General features: G+C 35.8%; 5 protein-coding genes and 1 non-coding gene across 6 annotated transcripts; 2 read left to right on the top strand and 4 right to left on the bottom strand.

The window, feature by feature from the left end:
* Positions 1-576: 576 nt before the first annotated feature.
* On the bottom strand, positions 577-2296 carry LOC106376970 (transcription factor TCP20-like). Its single transcript, XM_013817113.3, has one exon. The coding sequence runs from the start codon at positions 1887-1889 to the stop codon at positions 930-932; it is 960 nt and encodes a 319-aa protein (XP_013672567.2). The 5' UTR covers positions 1890-2296; the 3' UTR covers positions 577-929.
* A 10240-nt stretch (positions 2297-12536) lies between these two features.
* On the top strand, positions 12537-16402 carry LOC106349292 (protein LAZY 1-like). The gene is made up of 5 exons (XM_048762092.1): positions 12537-14619; positions 14709-14769; positions 14896-15491; positions 15589-15772; positions 15875-16402. The coding sequence occupies exons 1-5, from the start codon at positions 14614-14616 to the stop codon at positions 15892-15894; spliced, it is 867 nt and encodes a 288-aa protein (XP_048618049.1). The 5' UTR covers positions 12537-14613; the 3' UTR covers positions 15895-16402.
* Positions 16403-16424: 22 nt separating this feature from the next.
* Positions 16425-17285, top strand: LOC106376967. The gene has a single exon (XM_013817111.3). The coding sequence runs from the start codon at positions 16729-16731 to the stop codon at positions 16936-16938; it is 210 nt and encodes a 69-aa protein (XP_013672565.1). The 5' UTR covers positions 16425-16728; the 3' UTR covers positions 16939-17285.
* A 41-nt stretch (positions 17286-17326) lies between these two features.
* LOC106376968 lies at positions 17327-19223 on the bottom strand. Its single transcript, XM_013817112.3, has 3 exons — positions 19027-19223; positions 18635-18636; positions 17327-17556 (listed from the first exon to the last, which is right to left on the bottom strand). Exons 1-3 carry the CDS (start codon positions 19221-19223, stop codon positions 17327-17329), a joined length of 429 nt encoding a protein of 142 aa, XP_013672566.1.
* A 757-nt stretch (positions 19224-19980) lies between these two features.
* TRNAL-AAG lies at positions 19981-20061 on the bottom strand. The gene has a single exon. It is a non-coding gene; the product is annotated as a tRNA-Leu (tRNA).
* Positions 20062-21358: 1297 nt separating this feature from the next.
* On the bottom strand, positions 21359-22653 carry LOC106376966 (ribonucleoside-diphosphate reductase small chain C). Its single transcript, XM_013817110.3, has one exon. It carries the CDS (start codon positions 22446-22448, stop codon positions 21453-21455), a length of 996 nt encoding a protein of 331 aa, XP_013672564.1. The 5' UTR covers positions 22449-22653; the 3' UTR covers positions 21359-21452.
* Positions 22654-25871: the final 3218 nt, after the last annotated feature.

Genomic DNA, 25871 nt, shown 5'->3' on the forward strand with positions numbered 1-25871 from the left:
CAGTTCGGCAACTAGAAAAAATTGGTTTCGGTTTTCTATAAATATATCTATGTTAACCCAAAATTCCGAATCGAACTAACCAAAATCTACACTAAAATAACTGAACTAATTGAAACAACTAAACTTACCCGAAATTTTTCGAATTCTACTCAATTTAAACCAAAAATTTAAATAAAAACCAAAATTATCGGTAGAATATTTTGAAACGAACTAACTGTAAATCAAACTGAATTTCTTTTTGGTTCACTTTGCGATTTGGACTGACCCAGACTAACCAAATTCCAAACTAACAGAAGAAATCGAACTGCATGCCTATATGCATGTAAGAGTTAAAGAACAAAACAAGTAAGATCATAGTGAACTCCACTGAAGCTCAAAGACACTGAACCAGAACATGCAGAAAAGTGGAAAAGGAGGATCTCTGGAAATGTGCAAAAGAAGCTAAAGTAATTTCCTCCGTCTTTGTAAAAACAGTAATCTTCATTATGTGATGGAAGGTAAAGTACGCATTACCATTGTACTATCGAAAAGCCAGTTTCTTTGATATTCGAAAGAAGCAACAACACACAGAACAAGTGAAAAAACAAGCCTATATCTTAAGACTCCAAAGCTTCAATAAAGGTACAAACAATCTCTGGCTATATCTATTAACAACCTCAACCTGCAAGTTTCAACCAACAACTGCAAAAAAGGAAATGCCACAAACACTCAAAAAAAAAAGCTGTTGGAGTCTCTCTTGCATCATCATCATCCTCTGAAAGTATCAGAGGTTTCAATAAGCATAGATTTTCACTCTCACTCAGTATGAACCTTTTTCTTTTCTTCTCCATGCTAGTTTTACAACAATATTATCACAAAACAAAAACAAAAAGCCAAAAGCTTTTCAAATCCACAAGAGAAAACCAATGTTTTTTTAAAAAAAGCTTAAATTAACGCCCTGAGCCTTGAGAATCATCTTTCTCACCACTCTCTTGCTGATGCTCCTCATGTGATGGGTTATGCAGAAGAGTATGGTGAAGAACCCTACCCTGAGCCTGAGCTTGACTCATCTGCTGCTGATAAATCTGTGCAAAAGAGTGCGGATTCAAGACACCAACATTCCCTTCCTGAGCCAACCCTAACTCAAGTCCAGGCATCTGATTGTTATTACCACCACCAAGAATGGACGCAAAACTCATAGCTCCACCAGGATAATCAAACCCAGGAAACCCAATTCTGTAACCACCTCCATCACTCATCATCCCAGTGGTCTGCACACCAGCTCCAAACCCAGCTACATTTGGCCACAGCCCTGTTGGTAAACTCGACCTAGAAGCTCCTCCTACTCCATCTCCGCCGCCAACACCCCAATTTGGCCTCCCACTACTAGACCCACCACCACCGTCCAACTCATGACTGATCATCAAACCAGCAGTGAGTGACCCACCTTGAAGATGGTGGCTGGATACAGCAGCGGCCGAGGCTAAAGCAGAGGCCGGTATGGTTCCCGAACCGGTGGCTGCGATAATCGACGGCTCAGCCTGCTGAAGCAGCCACTGGATTGTCTCGCCGTCGGATTTGTGGCCCAATTCTCTAGTCAATTGGAAGATCCTAGCGGCGCAGAGAGCAGGCATCCTGATTCTCCGACCCCTGCCTTCGACTTTGATGTGTCTGTCTTTGTTAGAGCTTCTCTTAGGACCAAGCTGGTTCTGCTGCTGCTGCTGCTGCTGCGGCTTCTTACTGATGTTCGGTTCTTTGTCGGAAGCGACCACGATCTGAAAATCCTTAACCTCGGCCGGTTTGGAATGATGATGATTGTCGTCCTTGGAAGCATCTCCTATGCTCTGGTGTCTTGGTGGTGGGTTCAAGAAGTTCGGTACTTGGTGGCGGTTTGGGTTCTTGGGATCCATCAAAAAACTTGTGTGGGGACTTTTGAGGGTCCAGGCTCTTCTTCTTCTCTCGGACTCGGATTCAATTTTTAAGGGTTTGTGAGAGAATTGTGGTGTGTGACTTCGATGAGAAAAAAAGGTATCGACTTTGAGGAAAAATTTACAGTGTTTTTTTTTTTTTTGTTTTTTATAATTCCAATGAGACCCCGTAAGATCCCGATGCAGAATGGAGGAGAATAAAAGGAAAAGTTATCATCTTTCCATCTTAAAATGGGTCAAAAAAGAAATGAGAAAACATTTAAAAGCTGAAGACTTTAGTTTTGTCTTTTTCTTCTTCTTTAACTTTGGGTGTGGTTTGTTTGTTGCATAACAGAGAGATAGTGAGTTACTTTGGTTTCTCACCAAACACTGTCTTTTGAGAACTATAACCAGCAAAGTAACCAAACAAGTTATAACCCCATAAAAGAAAAAGCAGTGTGACCGTTTCACATTTAATCCCTTTGAAACAAAAGTAATGATAATATCTAAGAAATGCCACTTCACGCCCCACTTCTTCAATGACTTTTGTCTAGTCCAGTAACTCTCTTGTTAAGACTTCTTAATGGAAGAAAAAGTTGAAATTTTAATGTGAACGTTCTTGTAACTGCTCCAATCTAGTGATTTTTAGTGAATATGGTATATGTCTCTTCTCTTATTTAACATTCATAAAAGCCATAGTAATTAAGAATCTCATTCAAACAATGAGTCGATATATTAAATGATTATTTTACAAAGATCATGTTGATTCTTTCTCTGAAGTCAGTTAGTTAGATATGAAAGATCTAATCATCTATGGGTTATTTGTAGGTCATGGGTAATTCTGACATATCTAATAGTACACATTGTTATATTTTTTTGTCTATATTGATTTGAAACTAGGTAAGCCAAAAGGCAAGTTACAAAGGATGTCGTAATGAAACGACATCATAATCTTGAGCGGACGGTTTAGAGATACAATCCTGGAGCCAGAAGCGGCGATTGCATAAATACAATCCCGAAGGTAAAAACATACTTGGACACATTTAAACTAACATACACGGACAACATGAACATAGTTAATACCATAGAAAGAACAAACCAGATCGATAGTTTATGGAAAACCGTTGCTGTAGATTGTGTCTCATAAGCGCCTTTGCTCCACCGCCCCCCTTCAGATCCAACTAAAACTTGCCATTGACATATGTAGGAGCTCACCACGCGCTGTCTACGCGTCTTACTCAAACCAGCCGGTAATTATAAATCCACTACCACATACCGTAGATCTGACGAGATCGAGGGCCATAAATTCTAATTTGAGACTCTCTGTTTCAACACAAAAAAATGAAGCTTCCAACCAGATCTAAAACCCTCTAGATTAATAAGCAAGCCATAAAAAATACTGAAACAAGAAGGAAATGGGTAACCACCCTCTCATAGTACCAACGGCAGAGGCCATCGACCAGAGAATGTGGAAAGACAGTGACTTTTTATTTTTCGCTCTCACCTATTTCGACAAAAAATTCTACTTCCTCTATTCCTAAAAGATCTGAATTCTAGGTTTTTCACACGTTTTAGTAAAACACATTAAATTTACAAAATTCTAGGTTTTTCAAACATTTTAGTAAAACACATTAAATTTGCATATTTTTTTGTGTTTATCTTGTTTCCACAATTTTAAGCCAATAAAAAATCAATTAGTGCAATTAAGATTTTTAAAGTTTGCAATTAGTTAATAAAACATACATTGAAAATGTAAAAAATGAATCTTTTAGAAACAAATTTTTTCTCTAAAATATGTATCTTTAAGGAACGGAGTGAGTATTACACATTGTTGTTAAACGATATGATTAAACACAAACGGTAAAAAAGAGAGAAATAAAAATTAATGTTGTTAAGGCTTTTAGTCTTAGCTACGATGTTAGCACAAATCATAAAATACTACTTTTTATATACTAGGATACAAGATTGCATGGTAAATACTAAATAGTCTCTTTTTACCATAAGCAAACAGAAAATGAAAAGAAGAAACAATTTACGTAGTGATACGTACCTTACCTAAAACAGTAGTCAGAGTCAACGTCAACGTCTTCTCAAAGAAGGAAGTACTAGTCTTTCAAATGGATCAATGGTATTATTCGAAAATTGTCAGGTCCACAGAGGGTTTGGTTAGCTTGTAGGGCAAGCCCTAGAGAGATTGAATGACTTTGAGGTTCCATCATTTATGGACCGACAACATCATACCGTCACTCTCTTTTCTATTTACTTGCACCTCTCGTATCATCATTCAACTTTTTTTTTTAGTATCATCATTCAACTTAAGTCTTGGAGTTCAATTAATCCTAATTGATTTAACTACTCTTGATGATTAAAGGCATGAATTATTAATGGCGCTCATAATCACGTTTAATACTCTACTGTACCTGCCAAATTATCTAAAACTCTTGATACATATTAAATGATCTCTTGGCTAATCTTTAAGGAGTAATAATTAATTTTGAGAATGTGTTAGGTTTTTTTTGGTAAAAAAAAAAGTGTTATGTTTGAAGACTTTCTTTTTTTTTTTGGTAGGACTGTTTGAAGACTTTCTAATGAATGAACTCTCCATCCCCAAGATTTTGTATAAGTAATGCAGGGTGAATTTTTTTAAAATATATTGTATTTAAATATTTTATCTTATGTTATCAATAATTTTTTTCTACATTTGATTAGAGGTGGACATTCGAGTACTATTTGGTTTGGATTCTTGCGGGTTTGGTTCGGTTCGGATTCTTGCGGGTTTGGTTCGGGTTTGGGTTTGGATAACCTATTTAGTTTTTTTTTTCCAAAAATTAAAGTTCATATATACTTTAATTTTTCAAAATCTAAAAAATAAAAATAAAATATAACATATAAATTTGAATAATGTATGCCAAATACTTAAACTTAACATAAAATTAGTTTAGGTTAAATATTTGGATAGGAAATCAAAAGATATTTTAAGTATTTTAGGTATTTTAAATATCGTTTAGCTTTTAAACATGTACTTATAACTATTTGTATATATTTCCAAGTATTTTGGACAACTTAAAAATATCTTATATTTTGTATATTCTTCTAGATATTAAATTGAAAAATAATTAATATATTTACATATATAAATCTGGTTCAGATATATTCGGATAGCCAAAATATTTTGGTTCGAATCGGGTTCGGTTCCGGTTCTCTAGATAACAAAATTTTGAATCCATCCGGATATCTAACCAATTTTGGCTAAAGTTCATTACTATTTTTGGATTGGTTATGGTTTGTTTTTTTTAGATTCGAATTTTTTGCCCAACCCTATATTTTTATTGTGACAAAATTTTAAACGAAAATGATGATGGTTCATATTGATTTTGGGTACGCAAAAATGTTTAAACCTATTTAAGGAAAACAATGGACTGGACATAAAAAGTTATCATTTTAAATTGTCAATCGACACTTCCAAATATTCTATGTCGGTGTTGTGACAAATAGAAAGGGGGTTAGGGTTAGGAAAGCAAATTTGTTGTGCAATCCATGTTCTCGCTAGCTGATTTCAATAGCTTCTAAATAAATCTTAGCTGTATTGATCCCTTGTAAGATTTTCGAACAATATTAATTAATAAAATCTTAAACATGTTGAGTTGTTTCTCAATTAAAATATAGGAGATTAGAGTAATCACATAAATCAACATAATACCTCTTGTTTATTTACAATATATTTATGGTAAATAAATCAAAATAATCATTTTATTTATTTTATATGGTATATAATTATATTTCAATGATATTGACATAAATATGTAGTATATTTTAATATAAATATTTATTATTGAGACTTCTTACTCATATGGTTTTATTAACATTTGTATATTTGATGTAACAAAAAAATTAAACCATTAATACCAAAATTTTCGATGTGATATATTTTTGATGCAAATTTCAAAATTAACATATTTATGTATTTTTAAACGGACATAGTTTAATTTAAACAAAATTAATATATATATATATATATATTATTTAATACGAATATCTATTAACTAAAAATTTATATTAATACGATTTTATGATCATTGTATCTTGTTATAACAAAAAAAACTATTGATCACAAAATTTTCAAAAGGATTTTTAACATTTTCTGTAATTTAAATTCGTTTTAAAAAAATTAAAATATAACATATAAGAAAATTCCTAATTGGTTTATTATGTGGTTAATGTGATTGCTTAATTTATTTTAACAATATAAAATTAAACAAAAAGGAAGGATACAAAAATTGTTATAAAATCTTTATTATTTATAATCATTAATTGTCACATATATGTTAATCATATTAGGTAACACCGTAGATTTTATTTAATTAAGGAAATAATTCATGTTTCTTATATTTTAGGTTAATATAATGTTCCTTACCAATTGGATTTTGGACCTACAAATTATTCAATTGATTTTTATGCTGCCACGTGAGCCAAATTGACATCTTAATTAGGTGATATATAACTTAATAATTTAATGATTCTCAAAATTAATATATAAGGGATTATTTTACAATACCGTTACAAATTTATATTTATAAAGATTTACCACATTATATATCCATAATTGTCAGTATGACTGACTTATACATATTGACTTTTTTGTCAGCATATTGACTTATTAGGTTAGTAGTCAGACAATTTTTTTTTTCTTTTTTGTAACTTAATTCAGAAAAATATTTACACACTTAGGGTGTGATTGAAAGGTACATGTAGCGTTAATTTTTCTAGCGAGAATTATTTTTCCACTTAGTTCCACTTAGTTTTACCAATCAGATGAAAACAGCTTTTTCTCTATTACGTTTGATACTGTTTAAATAGAGGTATATACCTCCCTTTTTTCTCTCACTGTTTTTGAGGTGAAAAACAAATTACTCTTGACTTTTCTTTTTTCTTATCTTTATTACTCCAGTATTTTACCTCTTAATTACTCTAGCTGAAGTATCGCTCAGTTACTCTATAAAACCATGAATATCGCTGGTGCTTGAGGGAGTCCTTAATGAAATAAGCTCATTTAATTAAATGTAAAATAAAAGAAAAGGAAATAATCGATCTTTGATTAGGGATTATTTTGGGAACCGAATTTAAATGGTGTTTTCTTCCACGTGTCAGACTGAAACAACCTCTATTTTTTTTTCATTTTTTTTCTCATTTTATCTCTCGTTTCTTCTCCTGTTCTCGTTTTCTCCGCAAGCGATCGACGACTCTGTCGATGTTGTCGACCTCTCCTCCGTCTTCTATCCTCTTCGCCGTGAGATCAACGATGACAACCCACCATGATCGACGAGTCTCTCGGTTCTCACGGCGTCGCCTCTGTCTTCTCTCATCTTCGCCGTCAGAGAAACGGTGGAAACCCACCATGATCGACGAGTCTCTCGGTTCTCACGGTGTCCCCTCTCTCTTCTCTCATCTTCGCCGTCAAAGAAACGGTGGAAATCCACCACGATCGAACTCTCGGTTCTCACGGCGTCGCCTCTGTCTTCTCTCATCTTCGCCGTCAGAGAAACAATGGAAACCCACCACGATCGACGAGTATCTCGATTCTCAAGGCGTCGCCTCTGTCTTCTCTCATCTTCGCCGTCAGAGAAACGGTGGAAACTCACCACGATCGATGAGTTTCTCGGTTCTCACGGCGTCGCCTCTGTCTTCTCTCATCTTCGCCGTGAAAGAAACGGTGGAAACCCACCACGATCGACGACTCTCGGAGACTTGACGGCGACTTCTCTGTCTTCTGTCGTCTTCGATGTCAGAGGAACGATGGAGAGGGCGACGACTCTCTCGGTCTACTCCGTCGCTCTTTCAGATGGCTCTCACGATCTATTCAACTTCCAGATCAACTACCCAAGTAATTAACTTTCTCACCTCATCCTTCTTTGTATTAATCTCAATTAGGGTTTTTATTGATCATATGTCTAAAGTTCAAAGGTGAATCCCTTTTTTATTTTCTGATCAGGTAGTGTGAGGAAGATTTCTCTATCGGCTATTCTGGAGAGGAAGAAGTCTCCCAACAGACTCTATCGGTTTTGATTGATCATATGTCTAAAGTTCAAAGGTGATTTAATTAGGTGTTATGAATATGAAGACACTTATTTTTGATTATATGGTTCTTTGTTACACTATGTGCTTTGCTAATTTGGTTTGCATTGATGAATCATGCGAGGAGGGAAAGATCAGAATGCACAAATTAGTGAGAACTTAAGGAGCGAAACACAAGAGGCGTATCAAAACCAGTAGCTCTCAACTCATCTCAACGCCACTCTTAAAGCTCTTGGAGGCGTATCACCCCCTGTCGGTGAGGTTAGTGTGCAAAATTGATCTCATTACTTATGTTAATAAATGCTTACAGTTTGGTGGTGGTTATAGTTAGGTGATGGTTAGAGTTAGGGTAGGGTAGTGAATATGCTTGTTATATTGTGGTTGTGCTGGTGATGAATGCTTCTGATAGCTCTCAAATCTGATTAATGCGTGTTAGGGGAGTCTGCTTGGTAATAAATTTGTTAGAGCTAAGGCAATCAAATTTAATAAATTTGTTAGAGTAAAGGCAATTAAAAGCCAACCGGTAGCTCTTTTCATTTATAAAATCCGGTAGCTCTTTTCATTTATAAAATCCGGTTGTTGTTGACGAATACCTCCGACTCGGTGCCACGACAGCTCGGTTGTGTGTGGAACATTTTGTGGAAGGAATAATATATTTATTCGGCGATGAGTACCTCAGAAGACCAACACCGGCTGATCTTCAACGTCTACTTTATATTGGTGAGCAACGTGGCTTTCCCGGGATGATAGGGAGCATCGATTGTATGCATTGGGAGTAGAAGAATTGTCCCACCACTTGGAAAGGTCAATATTCACGTGGTTCGGGTAAACCCACAATCATGTTAGAGGCAGTTGCTTCGTATGATTTATGGATATGGCATGCGTTTTTTTGGACCTCCAAGTACCTTAAATGATATCAATGTTCTTGATCGCTCACCTATTTTTGATGACATAATAAAAAGTCAAGCTCCGCAAGTTACTTTCTCTGTCAATGGAAGAGGGTATCATTTGGCCTACTATCTCACCGATGGTATTTATCCGAAATGGGCAACTTTTATCCAATCTATTCCAATACCACAAGGTCCGAAAGCGGCTTTATTCGCTCAACATCAAGAAGCTGTCCGAAAAAATGTCGAGCGTGCTTTTGGAGTCTTGCAAGCTCGATTTTCCATTGTTAAAAATCCCGCACTTTTTTGGGATAAAGCCAAAATTGGAAAGATTATGCGAGCATGTATCATACTTCATAATATGATAGTAGAAGACGAACGAGATGGATACACTCATTTTGATATTTCAGAGTTCCAACAAGGAGAAGATACCGGAACTTTACATGTCGATCTCACGTATTCTACAGATATCCCTTCAAATATCGCCAATATGATGGGTGTTCGAACTAGAATTCGTGATAGACAAATGCATCAACAGCTCAAAGCTGATTTGGTTGAATATATATGGTGTAAATTTGGACGTGCTGGAGACAACTACTGAGCTCAGATGTTTTTCCAAATTATTCTCGATTATTGTACTAGTCTTTATTTTTATGTTTTTTTTAAAAAAAAATCTATGTTTTAAATGTTATCTTTTAATATGTTTGAATTAATAAATAAATTTTATCTTTAAAAAAAAAAATTAAGAAACTTACATTGGAGCACTCCAAATGGGAGTTTTTTAACTATGGTTCTTAACCTCACTTAAATACATTAAAAATATTAAATAATCATTAAGAATCACACTTAAGGATCAAGGGATAACCACGCTCTAATGTACCAGTCGTACCCTTAAAACGAAGACTTTGAGAGGTGGTAAATCTATCACAACAGTCAATATCGTATTTTTAGACACCGTGATCTTATTCTGTAGAGGTGGTAGAATTTATCACTTTTATAGTCGTTTATACTTATAAGTATTTATATATAATTGATAATTAATAGTCGGCATGGTTCATTCTTGGTGGACCGGTGGAGTAAAGTAAATATAGAATTTGAGTTGGTGCATGTGAAATTTTCGATTGAATTATGCTCCAAAAGCAAAGACACGCAAGGGCCCGCCCATATATGCCATCACATTACCCTTTTTCCTTCCATTCTCAGTTTTTCCTAGCTGCCTTTTTAGTTTTTCCCCTAATTTTACCATACTATATAATATTATACAATTAATTTGAAGATGATCTAAGCAAAAACAATTAAAAACATGACTCAGTCCACCTTCCACGACTGATCTTGAAACTTCATAGTAAGTGTAATTTAGTTTTTTTAACATGTACTACAGCTCATCCGGTCGACTTTGGAAAAACGTATATAGTATTAGAGAATGGAGTAACTCAAAAACGTACCATATTGTATGATCCAAATTTGAAATATCTTTCGACTAATGTCATAGGGTGAACTTATTGTTTGTTACTGTCCACCATGTTAACTACTTAAACTAAAACTCAAGTTTATATTAGCCAAGTATCGATAGTTTAGTTCTCAAGAATATCGAATTCAAGATGAACGTGTATACACACACTGAGCTTTAAAATATTAACATTAAACTACAATTGTAGTTTAGTTCTAATCAATATACAAATCAATGGAATTTAGCAGTTGTATGGCGACCATCTAAATCCAAATGTGATGATGTGCTAGGTGTGCATCCTTCACTCGACCCATTTAGGTTGTGGAGTAACGAAAATCTAGAAGTTTCTCGTCTTATAATGACAACAAGGGGTCTTGCTCGTAACTCGTAAGGATTGTTTTCATAGCCTACTAACAAGTTCCATCTCCAAATATAATAGGGAGAGGTTTCGTCTATGGCGTCTTGCACCTAGCAATTGAGTCGTATCATTTTTTTATACACAAGTCCAGTCTATAAACCATACGTAAATCTTTTTTCCCGTATTAGTGTATAACCATCGACTTGCTACACATATTCATTTTCCCCCTTGTGTTTCTATATATGTGAACATCTAGAAAGAAAACACTCTGGAGAAAATGGCTGTTAATTAATCTCAATCGTTCATAAGTGCATAAATCAAATATAATTATACTTCTCATTTAAATCTCCATTCGAAACTGGTGGAATTTGATTGGTTAGCCTCGATCAAGATAAAATCTTCATCCAATTTATTCAACCCAAGTCCTTATCCTTTGTTTATGTTTACCTTTCACCTTTATTTTCATATGACTATTTTCTTCCTCAATGATTTAAGTATTTGACATTACTCAATCTCAAGAGTTTGTGCCACAATTATCTCCACCAATCGTGCCCCAATTATGGTAGATTGAGATGGGTGTGCAGTTTCATCATTACAAGTTTACCGTTCCTTAACAACTTTTCAGATTAATTGCCGACTCTTTTCAATGTATGAACTTGTTGTGAAAACAAAACTATATTTTGTAAGAAAATTAAGCCAACTAATTAGCCAGAATTTCACATCAACTATCATATATCTAATTATTACATAACCTGGCTTATCTTATTAACAAATCGTTCATGAGAACTACTTGGCAAATTTGGATCATTGTAAGTTGTTACTTCTTTTTTGTTTTGGTTTATTCTAGAATAATGGCGTTGTCAGCTAGAAAATCATATAGAATGTTCATATTAAAAATTGGTCGAAGCGTATGAAACACATTTATATATTTTCTTTTAAATTGTTTGAACAGGTTTCTTAATTCCATCGAGGTGAAAACAATATTGTACATAAATGTTGGTATAATTATGAGTATAAAGGTCATGACATGTATCATAAGTCTAGCGTGTTTGTGTTTGTGCATGTATTGTGACTATCGTCATTTATGTGTCACCAACATCTGTACTATGTAATTTTGGAGCCTTTTTCAGTTTTATTCTAAGTTTGAACCTTATCACTTCAATATATCTGATATTTGGATCAATACACTCCTCATGAAGACTGATAAAAGGAAAAAGATCTCAAATCTGCCCTTTCCACTTCGGTTCATGCTTGTCGTGGTCTTGTCAGATTCCGGCTACAATGCATCTGGTATCGTCGTTGATCTAGGGATCTCCATTCCCATGTTTAGCTACTCAGTGTGGTAGATGCCACCAAGATTTTGTTTGCTGGGCTTAAGTTTATTGCTAGGCTAGGTCATGCTACACTATTTTGTTTGTTGAGCTCAAGTTTATTTATAAAGATGTATTTGTTATTTTCTTTTGCTACACTAAACTTTACAACTATTCTGCTTGTTGGGCCCAAGATTATTGCTGGACTAGGCCATGCTAGTTAACATCTCAAGCTCCAGTTGCAGTTCATGTGATAGATTGACATTCGATAAGAAAATATCAGGATTCTTACATAATTATTTTGGATTGAAGTTTGGATTCGTTGAAAAGATAATAAAACTTAACCAACAAAAATGTTCATGAAGTTTAACGTCTTAGCAAATTCATCGATCGGAAGTGTTGGTGGCTCCTAAACTTCGCAAACCTCAACTACAAGAAATGTGAGAAAAATACAACATAAAAAGGGGACCAAGAGGGATGTTAAGCACGTTTTGATTAACTATTTCATTTGTCAGGTTTTCGCATGTGCAATAGTGCGATGATAAATGAGCGTACGGAACAAATCAATCCCCATGTGTATCGATCAGAAAGATCTTAAATAAACGCTTACATTGAAATATAGCTCTTTCTTCTTTTGTTTACTACACACAACGTACCAGAGTGTTGAAGTCTTATTATATAAGTTTTGGTTTCAACATATTATATTTCTTACGTCGTCTTGTTAATATATTCTAACATTAATCGTTTCCCCATAGATCCACCACATCATTGGGTTATATTTATTCTTTTGGGGTCACATCTATCATTTTCCCTTAAAATTATACACAAATTTTTTTAGCCTTTTGCACCCAAAGGAAAACAAAATATAGCCAATGTCGGAGACGTGGCAGAGCCAGGACAAAAACCTGGTCGCAAGTGGGACTCTCTCGGAGAACTAGAGAGTTCCATTGCTTGCACGCCTTTTACTTAAAGATAGAAAGCATTCCTTTTAAAGATATATCACTTTCCTTTTGGAGGAAAGAAGCATGCAAGAATGAGCAGTACATGACCGGGTGACTGTGGTCGAGTGGTAAGGAGACGGAACTGAGACGCCAACACGTTTCAGGTTTGATCCACCTGCTCCGCGAAACTAAAAGTTTGAATGGTAACCAAAGGAACGAAGAAGAACACTACATTCTTTAAAGTTCCTCAAAAATGTTACCATTCATGAGGAATATTTTTTCTTCTTCATTCCTTCTCATTCCCTTTTTTTAGAGAATTATAATGTAAATTTGTTCCTTGTTAATTTTGATAAGGAACCCTCATTCCTCACCATTCTCAAAATTTTATTCCTATTCATTCTTTTCCTAATCATTCTTAATGTTCTTCAATGGTTACCAGTCACACCCTAAGTCACAATTATCGTGGTCACCTAACACGGATATGGGCATATGCTTTAGGGTCCATCTGAATACCCGGAGAGAGAGTCTATCCATGGGCTGCACCTTTTCTTGGAGATTAGTCTGGGCCTCTCCATGGACCTGAGATACCCGAGGTTAATCAAAAAAAATAATAATAATAAGAATGAGCAGTACACACTTATGATCTCAATTAGTTACGACTGTATCGTATCGTGTCTTGTCATGTCATATGATACAACACGTGGCTGTTTGTGAGAGAAGTTCGCAAACATGTCCGAACAAAATAGAGGCGAAGTAGTGGCTTATGACTCTCTTTAGTCTCGACCTCAGCCAGACACTTCCGTATTAAGCATATCTTTTAGCTCAAAAGAAACACTTCACTACTTCTGTAACGTCCCATCTTACGTGCTAATAATACATTTTCAGACGTTGCCCACGTAAGAAATTCACGACGAATGCAGATCACACGATCATTGTTCTGGTCCTTATCGAAACTCTTTTACACTTGTGTCGTTTATTAGATTCTCTCATCAACACATACGACATGAGAAGACGGACAATAACAACAAATTGATTAGATTCTTACCCACACATTTAAAAACGTGAAATTACATTTCTACAAAATATAATTTAATAAAAAATGTATTCTACAAAATCTAATTTAATAAAAATCCTGTTTAATTTTTGTTTTTGTGATAAAATATTTATTTTTGTTTAAGTTAAAAATGTTGGAGTTACAGAATATAATAAATTCAATTTGTATTTTTTTTATTTTAAGGCTAAAACTGAGTTAACATTTATGTATATTTTTAATAAATTGTTTAAATAATAAAATTTTAACAAAAATTTGTTTTTTTTAACCAGACAAAAAATTGTTATAGTAAAAATAGAAAGTTTCTAAAATTTTAAAAATATTCAAGGGTAAAACAGTGATTGTGTGTTCTGTTAAAATGATCTAATATGTAAATAATTAAAAAAAATTGGTAGAATAAATCATGATCACACGTATAAATAATATTATTACCATATGATAGTTCTGTCACAATTAGATAAATAGATATACACTTGCTTTATCCAATAACCACATATATAGACATCAATGGAAATCATCCTAAACATATATACATTAAATATTCACAGTTGATACTAAGCTCGATATGCAAGCATATCTTAATACCCTATATATATAGCTACAAAACCCAAAAGAACACTAAAAGAAAAACAGTAGAAGCAAGAAAGCGAAGACAAACATGAAGGTGCGTATACATATTCCATTTTTCCAAGCCTAATCAAAATATTCTTCTCTTTGTGAGCTTTAATTGTGTTTATATTCCATCTCTTGCAGCTGCTAAGTTGGATTCGAACTATAAAGCAAAACGGTTTAGACCAATCAAAGGAGTTCAAAGGTTTGATTATATGATAGCAAAACTTTTCTCTTACGTAAAACCTTTTAAATCTTCATCTTCATACAACGTTATACATAATATGCTTTTGGTTAAATTATATATATAAAAGAACAACCAATCTTTCAGGTAATTTCTGTTGCTTAAGAGCTCAGGTTTCATCTGAAGTCCAAGACATCCGTACAAACTCCTTCTCCTTCTCCTTCTATGGACCATCTCATGACCCGAAACCACCAGAAGCTGATGAGGAACTCGAGTTTGATCATGAAGACGGGTTCGGTGGATTTCTAACGATCGGGACGCTCGGTAGAGATCCTGAAACACCAAGATTCACTTCAGTTGCAAAAGAAGATGTAAGCGGAGTACACAAAGATATTGCAAAGCTCATTACTGAGAAGGTAGACAAGTTGCTTGAGGAATATCCGGAGGATAGTAGCAGTAAGCAGGTTGAGAGATCGAATGCAAAAGAACATAGAGAATCAGTTGATGTACGTAAAGAACGTATTGAGTTTACAAAGAGCAGCAAAGAAGTAAAGAAGAAAGAGGGTTTACTTACAAGCCTTTTCAAGAGAAGAAAGACGGTAGACGGAGAGTGTAACACCATGGAGAAACATGGCACAGGATATTTGATTAAAAGGGTGTTCGAGAAGCTCTACATGTCTTCTTCAAAGACAATAAAAGATGACAATGATGATTATATGCACAAGAAGAAAGACATCAGAAAGGTTCTGTCTTTTTTTTTCTTCAAGCATTTTCAAATCTATATTGGTCAAAAGTATTATGAAAGTTAATGTGTTTTTTGTTTGTTTGTTTTGGTTATAGAATGTTCAAAACTTCCGGAGTAAAGTCCATCCTGTTCTCTGTACACCTGCAAGAGACGATAACGAGATAGATGACAGAAGAAGCTGCACCAACGGCTCCAATCTCAAGACTCCACGTCCGTTTTCAAGCTCCATCTCGGAAGCGAACAGGAAAAGAGAAAAATGGATCAAGACTGACGCAGAGTGTAAGTCAAGATCCTTCCTATACACAACATTTGAACACTAATCTGTTTTATTTCCGTCTTTCAAGAGTTTTTCATAACGTTTGCTTTTTTTTTTTTGTGCAGATCTTGTTCTTGAACTTTGAAGATCAACACACATTGCAACAAACCTACATTGATGTTCTCCTATGAAACTTATATGTAATCTATAAAATCACTATCTATTATTGTGTTGTCAAAAGGTTATGTAGTCTAGTTTAAGGCAATTAATAATAAAGCTTCTATATTACTCAAATTAAACAGTTCAAAGTAAGCATATGTGTTAAACTGCTCGTAACTGTCTCATCTCTGTTTCAAACGAATCACTGCCGCAACTAAAATGTCTAACTGATGATACGACCCACTTTGACTATTGATCTTGAACTCTAACAAAGATTAGAAGCTATGAAACTCAACATAGAGAAATCACAAGAAACAGAGGTATTGAACTTGATGCTTCTTAGACCAGACCAGATTCAATCGGTCCGGTGTCACTGATCAAGGAGAAACAAACAAAAAGGAAACATAAACTACTAAGAAAACTATCAAGTTGACGCATATCTTGGTATCATCTTTAGAGGTAGTAATCTACTTTAGAGCAAACTCTTTAACATAAAAAATGCAAAAACTCTACCGAAAGAGCACTGAAACAATTGATTGATCAATCATCCCCAAAGTTCACAAAAAGCTAAAGCCAATATAGAAATACAATACCTATCACTAAGCTTTTAAATCTTAACCTCTTCTTCCTTCTCTACTTAGCCACCAAGAAAAGCGACAGAAAAGAGTCGTCGATCACCTTCTACATAACTCTCCACTTGACTCCATCTTCATCAGCAAAAGAACAAACACTCTTTACACACACACATACACTTCACAAGAGGCGTTTTCAATACAAACACTAAGAAGCAAAGAGATCAAAAACCGTCGTTACATTACATATGAGCGCAGACTGGGGGCCAGTGATTGTAGCGGTGTCTCTGTTCATCCTACTATCACCAGGCCTACTGTTTCAGATTCCAGCAAGGACGAGAGTGGTTGAGTTCGGGAACATGAGCACGAGCGGTATCGCTATTTTGGTTCACGCAGTTATATACTTTTGTATACTCACAATCTTGGTGATCGCTATACAAGTTCACATCCATTTCTGATCTCTCTGCTCTCTTATATCATGTAAATGTACGTAACAAAAAAAAACGGAGTTTTATTACAAACTCTAATGTAATTTACAAATCTCTCGTTCAACATGTCTAAACCAAGATGACAGAAAGTAAGCAACTTTTGTCTGAATTTGAGCAAATAAACAGAGTTAAAGAGACTTTAAAGTAAAAAAGCAAACTGAAGTAAATATTACAATACAAGTACGAAACACAACTTTCATCATGTCTGTTTGTTACAACATCAACAAGAAGAAAAAAAAAACTATAGATTAAAGGTAAATAAAACCCCTAAATTACAGAGTTGATAGACTCGTTTTCCATAAAGGGTACACCTTTACTCCATACAAACAAGGGAAACAGAGAGAGACCCAGAAAAGAATCAACCGGTGTAGATGTGGAGATTGACGGCGATGATCAAAATGGAGTAGATGGCGAAGAAGATGAGAGTGTGAACAGCTATGGCTTTTCCGTTGGTTTTGAGGTTACCGAAGTCTACCGCTCGGTTGTTTCCGGGCAACGAGAAGAGAAGACCCGGCGAGAGAATCACGAACAAGATGACGCCGACGATAACCGGAGCCCAATCCGTCATTGTTGTCGTGTAAAAGTAACCTTTTAGAGAGCGGTGAGTATAGAAAAGGACAGGAGGAGAGATGAGGTGGAAGAATCTAGAGAGGACGAACGTTATGGAGTAATGGGGGTGTTTTAATTTTTATCTAAATAATCTCGTGGTTATCATTAATCTAAAGTACTTAGGAAGGCGCGAAAATACTGATGCCGATTATTAATGCTAATTTAATCGTGTAACTTTTTTATTGAATTTTTGTAGTAACTTTTTTAACGGAATATATTTAATCTTTTAGCTGGTGGTGGACCGACTAACCCAAACATACCGCAAAGAACTGCTCCAATCAGGTTGATTAGTCTAAGATACTGAGAACCCCTGTTTCGTCGACGCCGTCTGGGACTCCACAGCTAAGCGAGCGGGAACCGCATGGATTCTTAACAAACACCTCCCGCACCATGCCCGATCAGGTTCACAGATCTTCGACAACGTCAACTCTCCCCTTATGGCTGAATCGCTCGCTCTCCGGAACGGCATTGAGGAATTGATCAAAGCGGGAGTACAATCCACAACAGTCTTCTCGGATTGCCAAACGTTCATCAGAGCTATCGTCAACAAGAGTCGGATCAAAGAGGTTTACGGCGTTCTCCAAGACATCGATCGCCTCTCTTCTCTCTTCGTCTCTATCTGTTTCCAGTTCATCCCTCGTTCTCAGAATAGGGAAACTGATTTCTTAGCTAAACAGGCCCTTCAAACCCACTGCTGTGTAATTCCCTCTGTTTAAAACCTGCCTACGGGCCCAACTCTTTTCCATTTTTAATATGATAACCGTTGTTTAAAAAAAAAGCTGGTGGTGGACCGACCGAACTCACACTCCTAATATTACAGTTACTAAAACTGATCTCTACTGTAATATTATAGTACCATCAAAGCAATAAAAGTTTACCTATGTATTCCGACTGTAAAGATTAATAATACAAATTCTATTTTCATATGAAATCTTGCTGAAATTAATGAGAATTAATTCAAATCCAGCAAGTTTTCTTGGTCAGGAGAACAATCTGGATACTTTTGATATATCATTTTCTGATAGTATATACCACATAAAATCATTTTTGGCTGAACAACTAATATATCGCTAAGCAAGAACATATGAATGAGCCCACATGCATAAATGATGATTTAACTAGATCAAACCGAATTATCGAGTAAAAAACTTATTATTTATATTCCTGTCCATCTCATGAAAAGAAGTATAAACCGTAATTAAAATCCAGAACTAGATTGAACGGTATATATATCATATAACTTCTATACATCCCTTACATACACAGATGTCATAAAATGGTGGTAGATATGAGACCACTTTGTTTCTTATATATGTATCAAACAAACTGCGAATTACACACAATTCAAAGTAAAATAAAACTTGACGATATATATAACTTTAAGAATACACTAAGCTAGTACAAAAAAAATGGAGAGATTCATTTATTTTATTAGATTAGGCGATGTACATGTGAATTTGAATAGCGAGCAAGAGAATACAAACAAGCGTGAAGTAGATGAGCGTATGAACTATAACGGAAAGACCACTTGTCTGAAACGTTCCAAACTCAACCACTCTGTTTTTCCCTGGAATCTGAATCAACACTCCCGGAGTTAGCAACACAAAAAGCGCCACCGCGACAAAAACCGGTCCCCAATCAGGCATCTTTATCTATCTTCTTCTCTCTTGTTAAGTATTTATAAGAGAGAGAGAGAGATATAGAGTTGATCGATCCATGCAAATCCATAAGCGTGTGTATTTATATCCGTGTGGGGGATGTATACGTAACATCCCGAGTTGTGATATGTGAAAAGGCTTAAGAGAATTGATTTGGCTACCTATGTCACCAAAGTTGACTTACCTTTTTCGGAGCACATCCTGAAAAAACTCCAGAGGTAAGCGTGCTTGAGCTAGAGTAATGGAAGGATGGGTGACCTATCGGGAAGTGATTCGCGATAGCGTGCGAGTGAGGCCAAAGCATGGGAAAAAGGTCGGGTGGTGATTGCAGGGTCAGTAAACAATGATTTCGAGCCTTCAAAAATTAACGGACCGACCGTCAGATGGGATGGGGCCCACAGGCCGAGAGAGCGGGTGTGGGTGGGCCATTAGCCGTGGGCGGTCGGTACGTTATAGTATAATGGGTTGATAATGGCAGGTGAGAATAGAAGATTGTGGTTCTTTTGTGACAGGGAAGAAAGAGTGCTTTGGGAGGAACGGACAAACTTCTGTGACATGGAAGGATATAAAGTGATGTTAAGAAAAGTATGCTTTAGAGAGAAAAAGAGAGACTATGATCCATCAAGTTGTGTGAGGATTCATGTTTCGCTGGACTCACTTTATTTGATGGTTTACTATTTTTTAAACTTTTACTAGACTGTGATGTCACTGTAACACGTCGGCGCACAGCAAAAAAAAAGTAAATTGTTGACAGTGGGATTTGAACCCACGCCCTTTCGGACAGGAACCTTAATCCTGCGCCTTAGACCAACTCGGCCATATCAACTTGTTGACATAAACGTGACAAACATGTGTTTTAGTGAAAGGACTTCACCCATGTCCTAATTGGTGGAGTGCGACAGAATACGTTTAAACGTTCATTGTTAGTGGTCTCCTCCAAATTGCCATGACTTTCCTAATAAGAGATAGACAGCTTTGCATAAGCCACCACATCACAAACCACCTGGTCTCCCACGAAAAAAGGGAATGGTCAAAAATGATTGATCTTCTCTAGGCATAAAACCACACAGACTGGCAACATTAGTGCATATACTTTCATACTTTGTTCTGACCTTGAGTTTTAAGTATATGACAGTGAATAGAGAAAGAGACTCGGTTTACAAATTGAAGTGGCATGTGAGGAATAAGAAGTTATCTGCTTCCAAAAACTGGTGAAACTTTTCTTCTTCCAGCTTCTTTCCCTGACAAAAACAATGCCTCAGGCTTGAAATCTGCACTTTCTAGTTAATTCTGAAGCTGAAAAATGATACAATGAATGCTAGAACAATTTGAGCTCTTTCAGAGGTTAAGTTGAAGCTGAATCACTCTTCACTAGATAATTTCATAATTCCAAAGGCCATTGTGGTTTTGAATAAGTTCAACGCTGAAGAACTCGTTCTGTTCGTTCTCATACAGTCATATGAATTATATATCTATATGGTATCGAGAAGAAAGTGTTATGAAGTTTTTTGGTTAAACCTTTTAGAGGATAGTAGATTGGTCGCTGAGAGGAAATTAACTCATATGCTTCAGCATTTTCAAATGCTGCACTATGCACGCTTGAATATTTAGACAATGAACTGTAATGAATTCATATTATTTAGTATAACCAAGCTGACATTGGCTGTTCACGTAATTCATATTATCTGGTCGAAGTTCAGCTTCTATACATGCCAATTTCTCCCTATTAACTGGTGTATTTAACCCTCCTAATCTAGTCACTTAAATGAAAAAGTTTTAATCTACCTACGAAGACTTCAGACTAGAATAGAGCAAAAAGCCACCTATCTGAGCGAGACACTTGTAGAAGCCATTCACCAACACATGTATAGTTTCAATGCAGTTAGCACTTTTTCTAACCATTATCGTACATCAAAAACATCATGTGAAGATTCAAGCTATCTTTTTCCTCTAAAAATCCATAATCTGATATTGATTCTGCAGAACTGAAAATTCTCAGATTCAAAACTTCAAAATAATGATTTAACAACAACATTACCCTTGCCATTTCTTATTCTCATCCAATTTGAAAACACATTAGTCTACCAACTATAATATATGTATAAAACCATAAATCATGGAGATTTAGAGCTAGGGAATTCCATTAATTAAAAACTCGATAATACACGGAATATTACAATGATATAATCGTCACAACAATTTATTACAATATCAAATCTAAAAGTCTTCGTCGAGGGAAAACACATGATTATCAAACGCGCCGCCTCCAGTAACGCTAGACATAACAGAAGCTTTCTGGTAATCACCAACTCTCTTCTCGAAGAAGTTCGTTTTCCCCTGAAGCGAGATCAACTCCATCCAATCAAACGGATTCGCCACACCGTACACCTTCCCGTACCCAAGCGCACCCAACAGCCTATCCGCCACAAACTCGATATACTGACTCATCAGGTCACGGTTCATCCCCACCAACGCGCAAGGAAGCGCGTCGCACACAAACTCCCTCTCGATCTCGACCGCGTCGCAGACGATCGACTTCACGCGCTCCTCCGTGAGCTTCGTCCTCAGGAGGGTATAGATCAGGCAGGCGAAATCGCAGTGCAAGCCTTCGTCTCGGGAGATCAACTCGTTGGAGAAGGTTAACCCAGGCATGAGCCCTCGCTTCTTAAGCCAGAAGATCGAGCAGAAGCTACCGGAGAAGAAGATCCCTTCGACGCAAGCGAAGGCGACGATCCTCTCGGCGAAAGTCTGAGATCCGTCGATCCACGTCATGGCCCATTGGGCCTTCTTCGCGACGCAAGGGATGGTCTCAATCGCGCGGAAAAGGTGGTCCCTCTCCTTGTTGTCCTTGATGTACGTGTCGAGCAGGAGGCTGTACATCTCTGAGTGGATATTCTCAATCGCGATCTGGAACCCGTAGAAGGCACGCGCCTCGGAGACTTGCACGTCGGACATGAACCGCGAGGCGAGATTCTCCAAAACGATTCCGTCTGAGGCGGCGAAGAAGGCGAGGACGTGTTTGATGAAGTGGCGCTCTCCGTCGTTGAGATTCTCCCAGTCGCGATTGTCTTGGGAGAGGTCGACTTCTTCGGCGGTCCAGAAAGAGGCTTCGGCCTTCTTGTACATCTCCCAGATCTGCGGGTATTGGATCGGGAACATGCAGAATCTGTCTGGGGTTGGGGTGAGGAGCGGCTCTTCTGCCATGGAAGGCATTCTTTTGGATAATGATGATAAGATTAATGTAGAGATGTGATTTGATGGTTATCCTTGGGAGTCTGGAGACGGATATTTATAATGGGGATGGAAGGGTTTTAGGGGTTTCAAATGTTTTGAGGATAAGAGGGAAGAGACATGGAGGGAAGCGTTGAAACGTTTTGAAAATTTCACTCTTTCGAGAGGCTTGTTGGGGGAAGATGAAGGGTATTACCGTAAATTTGGTGCGAGGGGAATGTAATTAAGCGAGGGAAGTAGTCAAGTTGGCGGCAACATTTCGCATTTCGTGGTCAAATGACGCGAACGTCTGTGGTTCGCGTGTCTTGTTGTGAGGCACACGAACCTTCGTGTGAGTTCTTGGTTTCAAGCCCATAATGATAATTCAAATTTGGGCCTGACCTAATTACAGTTCATGTGAATGCTAGTAAAGCCCAGCGTCTCAACTGTTTGCCGTTTCGAATATGTGTTACAAGACAGTTCGCTGGTTTTCAGCATATGACCCAACACAAATAAAAAGAACAAATAATGATATTAGTATTACCATCTTGAAGAAAATATATAGCGTCGTCTTCTTGTCCGGCACCATGCCAATTGCCAAATTCGTTATCAGATTTTATTCTACAAAACGATGATATAATTTGTGGAATAAGAACAAACAAATATGTGTGATGAATGTTAGTCCAACGACTATGTGAGCTTGTTATGAGAGTCATGTGACTAATCTCGCCTGCCCCATGTAAACTCACAGAGAATAACCCATATATTATTTAGTGAATCAATACTACTATATTGAAAGTAGGAAAAGAGGCTTTGCAAAAAGGTACAGCATCACGTGAAACAAGATTAAGATGTTCCCCTAAAAGTATGTTTCCGTGTTTTGAAATCATAAACGCAAGTAGATATAGGTTTCTAAATTTGAAAACTATATATTTAAAATCTAGTACTATTATTTTTTAGACAATGATTCATGTCTCTTTTTTTTCCATGATAAATGTAAATGTACAAATTTGTACACGCATATCCAAATTTAGTGATGACATAATGATTGATAACTCCGTTTATCGGAGTCAAGAACATTGAATTCCATTTACTGATTTTATATATAATCTATTAAAACAGAATCATATTTGAAATTACCGTGACACATTTTTTTTTTATCTATTAAACATGTTGCGACTATGTATTAAAAACATACTCCATATCTCTTTAATAGATTAGATGTATATGACTTTCATTAAAAATACAATTATCATCTAATTCTTAGACTATTAGACTGGATTAATGTCAACATACCTCATAGTGACAATTATATGATTTAACCTAATTCATACACGATTTTTTTGAAATCAATTTCCAATTCATTCTTCTACAGTAAAACAACAATTCATTGTAGGCCACCACAGTGTTTGTGCATATCATCATCATCTATCAACAATCGCGATTTGTTCTATAGCGTAGAAAAACCCTAGACAGCTTGGAGACGTCTTCTGTAGACAGTGTTTCTGGGTTTCCTAAGAATCCAGACCTTACTCTTCCTGATCTTAACTATGATTGCAACAGGTTGGAGTCATCGATAGCGTCGAGATTATACAGATTCATCACTAGAAGCATCACCCATTAATTACAACAATTCCCTTGAGTAGCTGGATCAGACTGTGAACAAGGAGATGCTTCCACTGTCGTCAAGTTGCAGAATGCAATAAAGTTAAACGGTGGAGGTGTTTTGATTTTTTTATCTTGGCTCTGTTGTGTTCGGTTCGTTGGTTTGTGTTTGGTTGGATCTCATAATAGGTAAATAGAAAAGTTACAGTTTTTTGATCAATCAAGTTGACCTAAAAAAGTTTAGTTGTTGAGGTAGTCGAGTTAGTAGAGAAATATGGTTTTGAAAATTAGTTGTGGTGAGATTACCGGAAGGAATCTCCTTTAGAGTGGATTCGAAGTTTGATTAGTGATGAAAGCTCGTTTAGGAGGTGCTTAAGGCTGTTGAGTCTTGAGCTCGGAACAAATATATATGATTGATAGTCTAGGGAAACCCAAGAAAAAATCGAGCTAAAGTTTTGGGGTTTTTCTTTGTTCTTGATGTTTTCCTAAGAAGCAATAGAGAATGAGTGTTTTTTGTGTGCTAGAGAATGAAAGTCATTGACTTTATTACTAATATACAGTCATCTGCACCGCTTATTTTTGGAAGAACCTTGATGCTGTCAACGTGAGTTTGTAGTGTCTTTATATATCTTTCCAATTATTGTTTTGTGCTTAATGGTGTGTGTTGTAATATATTACAGCAAGTTCGTGTAAAAATGAGTGAAAAAAATTTGGCACTCTAGAAAATCTGGTGAAAAAATTGAGTAAAGGAACTGTTCAAGAAAGGTTCATGATGACTATTAATATTTAAAATTTTAGGATAGTAAGAAGTCTATATCAGTATGGAAAAACTTAAAAAAAATTGAAAATCAATTTTGTTTGAACCCTTATATACAGCTTTGTAGTGGGTTATTGCCCAAAGCTAGACATGAGCTCCTCAAGGAATGACAAGCATGCTCTGCTCTGTTTGAGCAAGCTCGCAAAAACATATGTAGTTCCAGATGCAACGGGTTACTGCTTAAAAGTTTCTTGCAGATTGTTTCATATGGGAAGTTTTTACAACAAAAAGGATCCACAGGAAATCATGCATGCAACATATCAGAGCCTCAAAAAATTAAAGTAATTGTAAATCATTTGTTAATAACAGATGTATAGGTGAGTTACAGGAACAGTGGGGAGGTCTCACGACAATTCACACTTCTTGATTGCTATTTGTTTGTAAAATTTTCCAAAAGCTTCAAAATGTAAATTTATACGAGGTTGCAATATTCTTTTGATATTCTAGCATTTTCTGTTTTTTTTTTCTTTAAGCTCTTTTGACTACGGATCAACAAAATTTACAAGTGTAAAACGTGAGTTTATCTTCAAAATTTTATAAAAAACTAATATTTATGTATTCAAAATATTATTAAATTATATATATGAAAACGATTGTTTCTACGATAAAACATTTTAAACTATTAAACAAATATGTAAGAATATTTTCAAAAACATGTATAGTATTAACTTATACATATTACATATAAATTTGTCTGATAAAAAAACATTTGACACGAAAAGTGTGTACAAAAAAGTTCAAAATGATACAAAACCAAAATAACAAAACCTAAACCAAACCTAAATTCATAAATAACTGAACAATTACTATATTTCTTGAACCAAAAATCAAAATCTACAACCGAACCGGTGGCAAATAAAAAAATAAAACAAATAATTTTAACACGAACTGAATTTTATAAAATATCGTCAGATCATAAAAAAAATTATTTAAAAACATACACTAGAAATATAAATACTCCGCGCAACCGCGCGGATCAGAATTTAGTGTTTTATTAACATAAG

The sequence above is a fragment of the Brassica napus genome, chromosome C7 (genome assembly GCF_020379485.1).
Source record: "Brassica napus cultivar Da-Ae chromosome C7, Da-Ae, whole genome shotgun sequence".
Taxonomy (NCBI): domain Eukaryota; kingdom Viridiplantae; phylum Streptophyta; class Magnoliopsida; order Brassicales; family Brassicaceae; genus Brassica; species Brassica napus.

What these genes read in the sequence shown, in the direction of transcription:
- LOC106376970 (XM_013817113.3), bottom strand. Translation starts at nt 1,889, where the DNA reads ATGGATCCCAAGAACCCAAACCGCCACCAAGTACCGAACTTCTTGAAC.
- LOC106349292 (XM_048762092.1), top strand. An exon ending in AGAAGAAAGACATCAGAAAG is followed by an intron (nt 15,492 to 15,588) that starts GTTCTGTCTTTT and finishes TTTTGGTTATAG; the next exon opens with AATGTTCAAAACTTCCGGAG. An exon ending in GATCAAGACTGACGCAGAGT is followed by an intron (nt 15,773 to 15,874) that starts GTAAGTCAAGAT and finishes TTTTTTGTGCAG; the next exon opens with ATCTTGTTCTTGAACTTTGA.
- LOC106376967 (XM_013817111.3), top strand. Translation starts at nt 16,729, where the DNA reads ATGAGCGCAGACTGGGGGCCAGTGATTGTAGCGGTGTCTCTGTTCATC.
- LOC106376968 (XM_013817112.3), bottom strand. Translation starts at nt 19,223, where the DNA reads ATGCCTGATTGGGGACCGGTTTTTGTCGCGGTGGCGCTTTTTGTGTTG.
- LOC106376966 (XM_013817110.3), bottom strand. Translation starts at nt 22,448, where the DNA reads ATGCCTTCCATGGCAGAAGAGCCGCTCCTCACCCCAACCCCAGACAGA.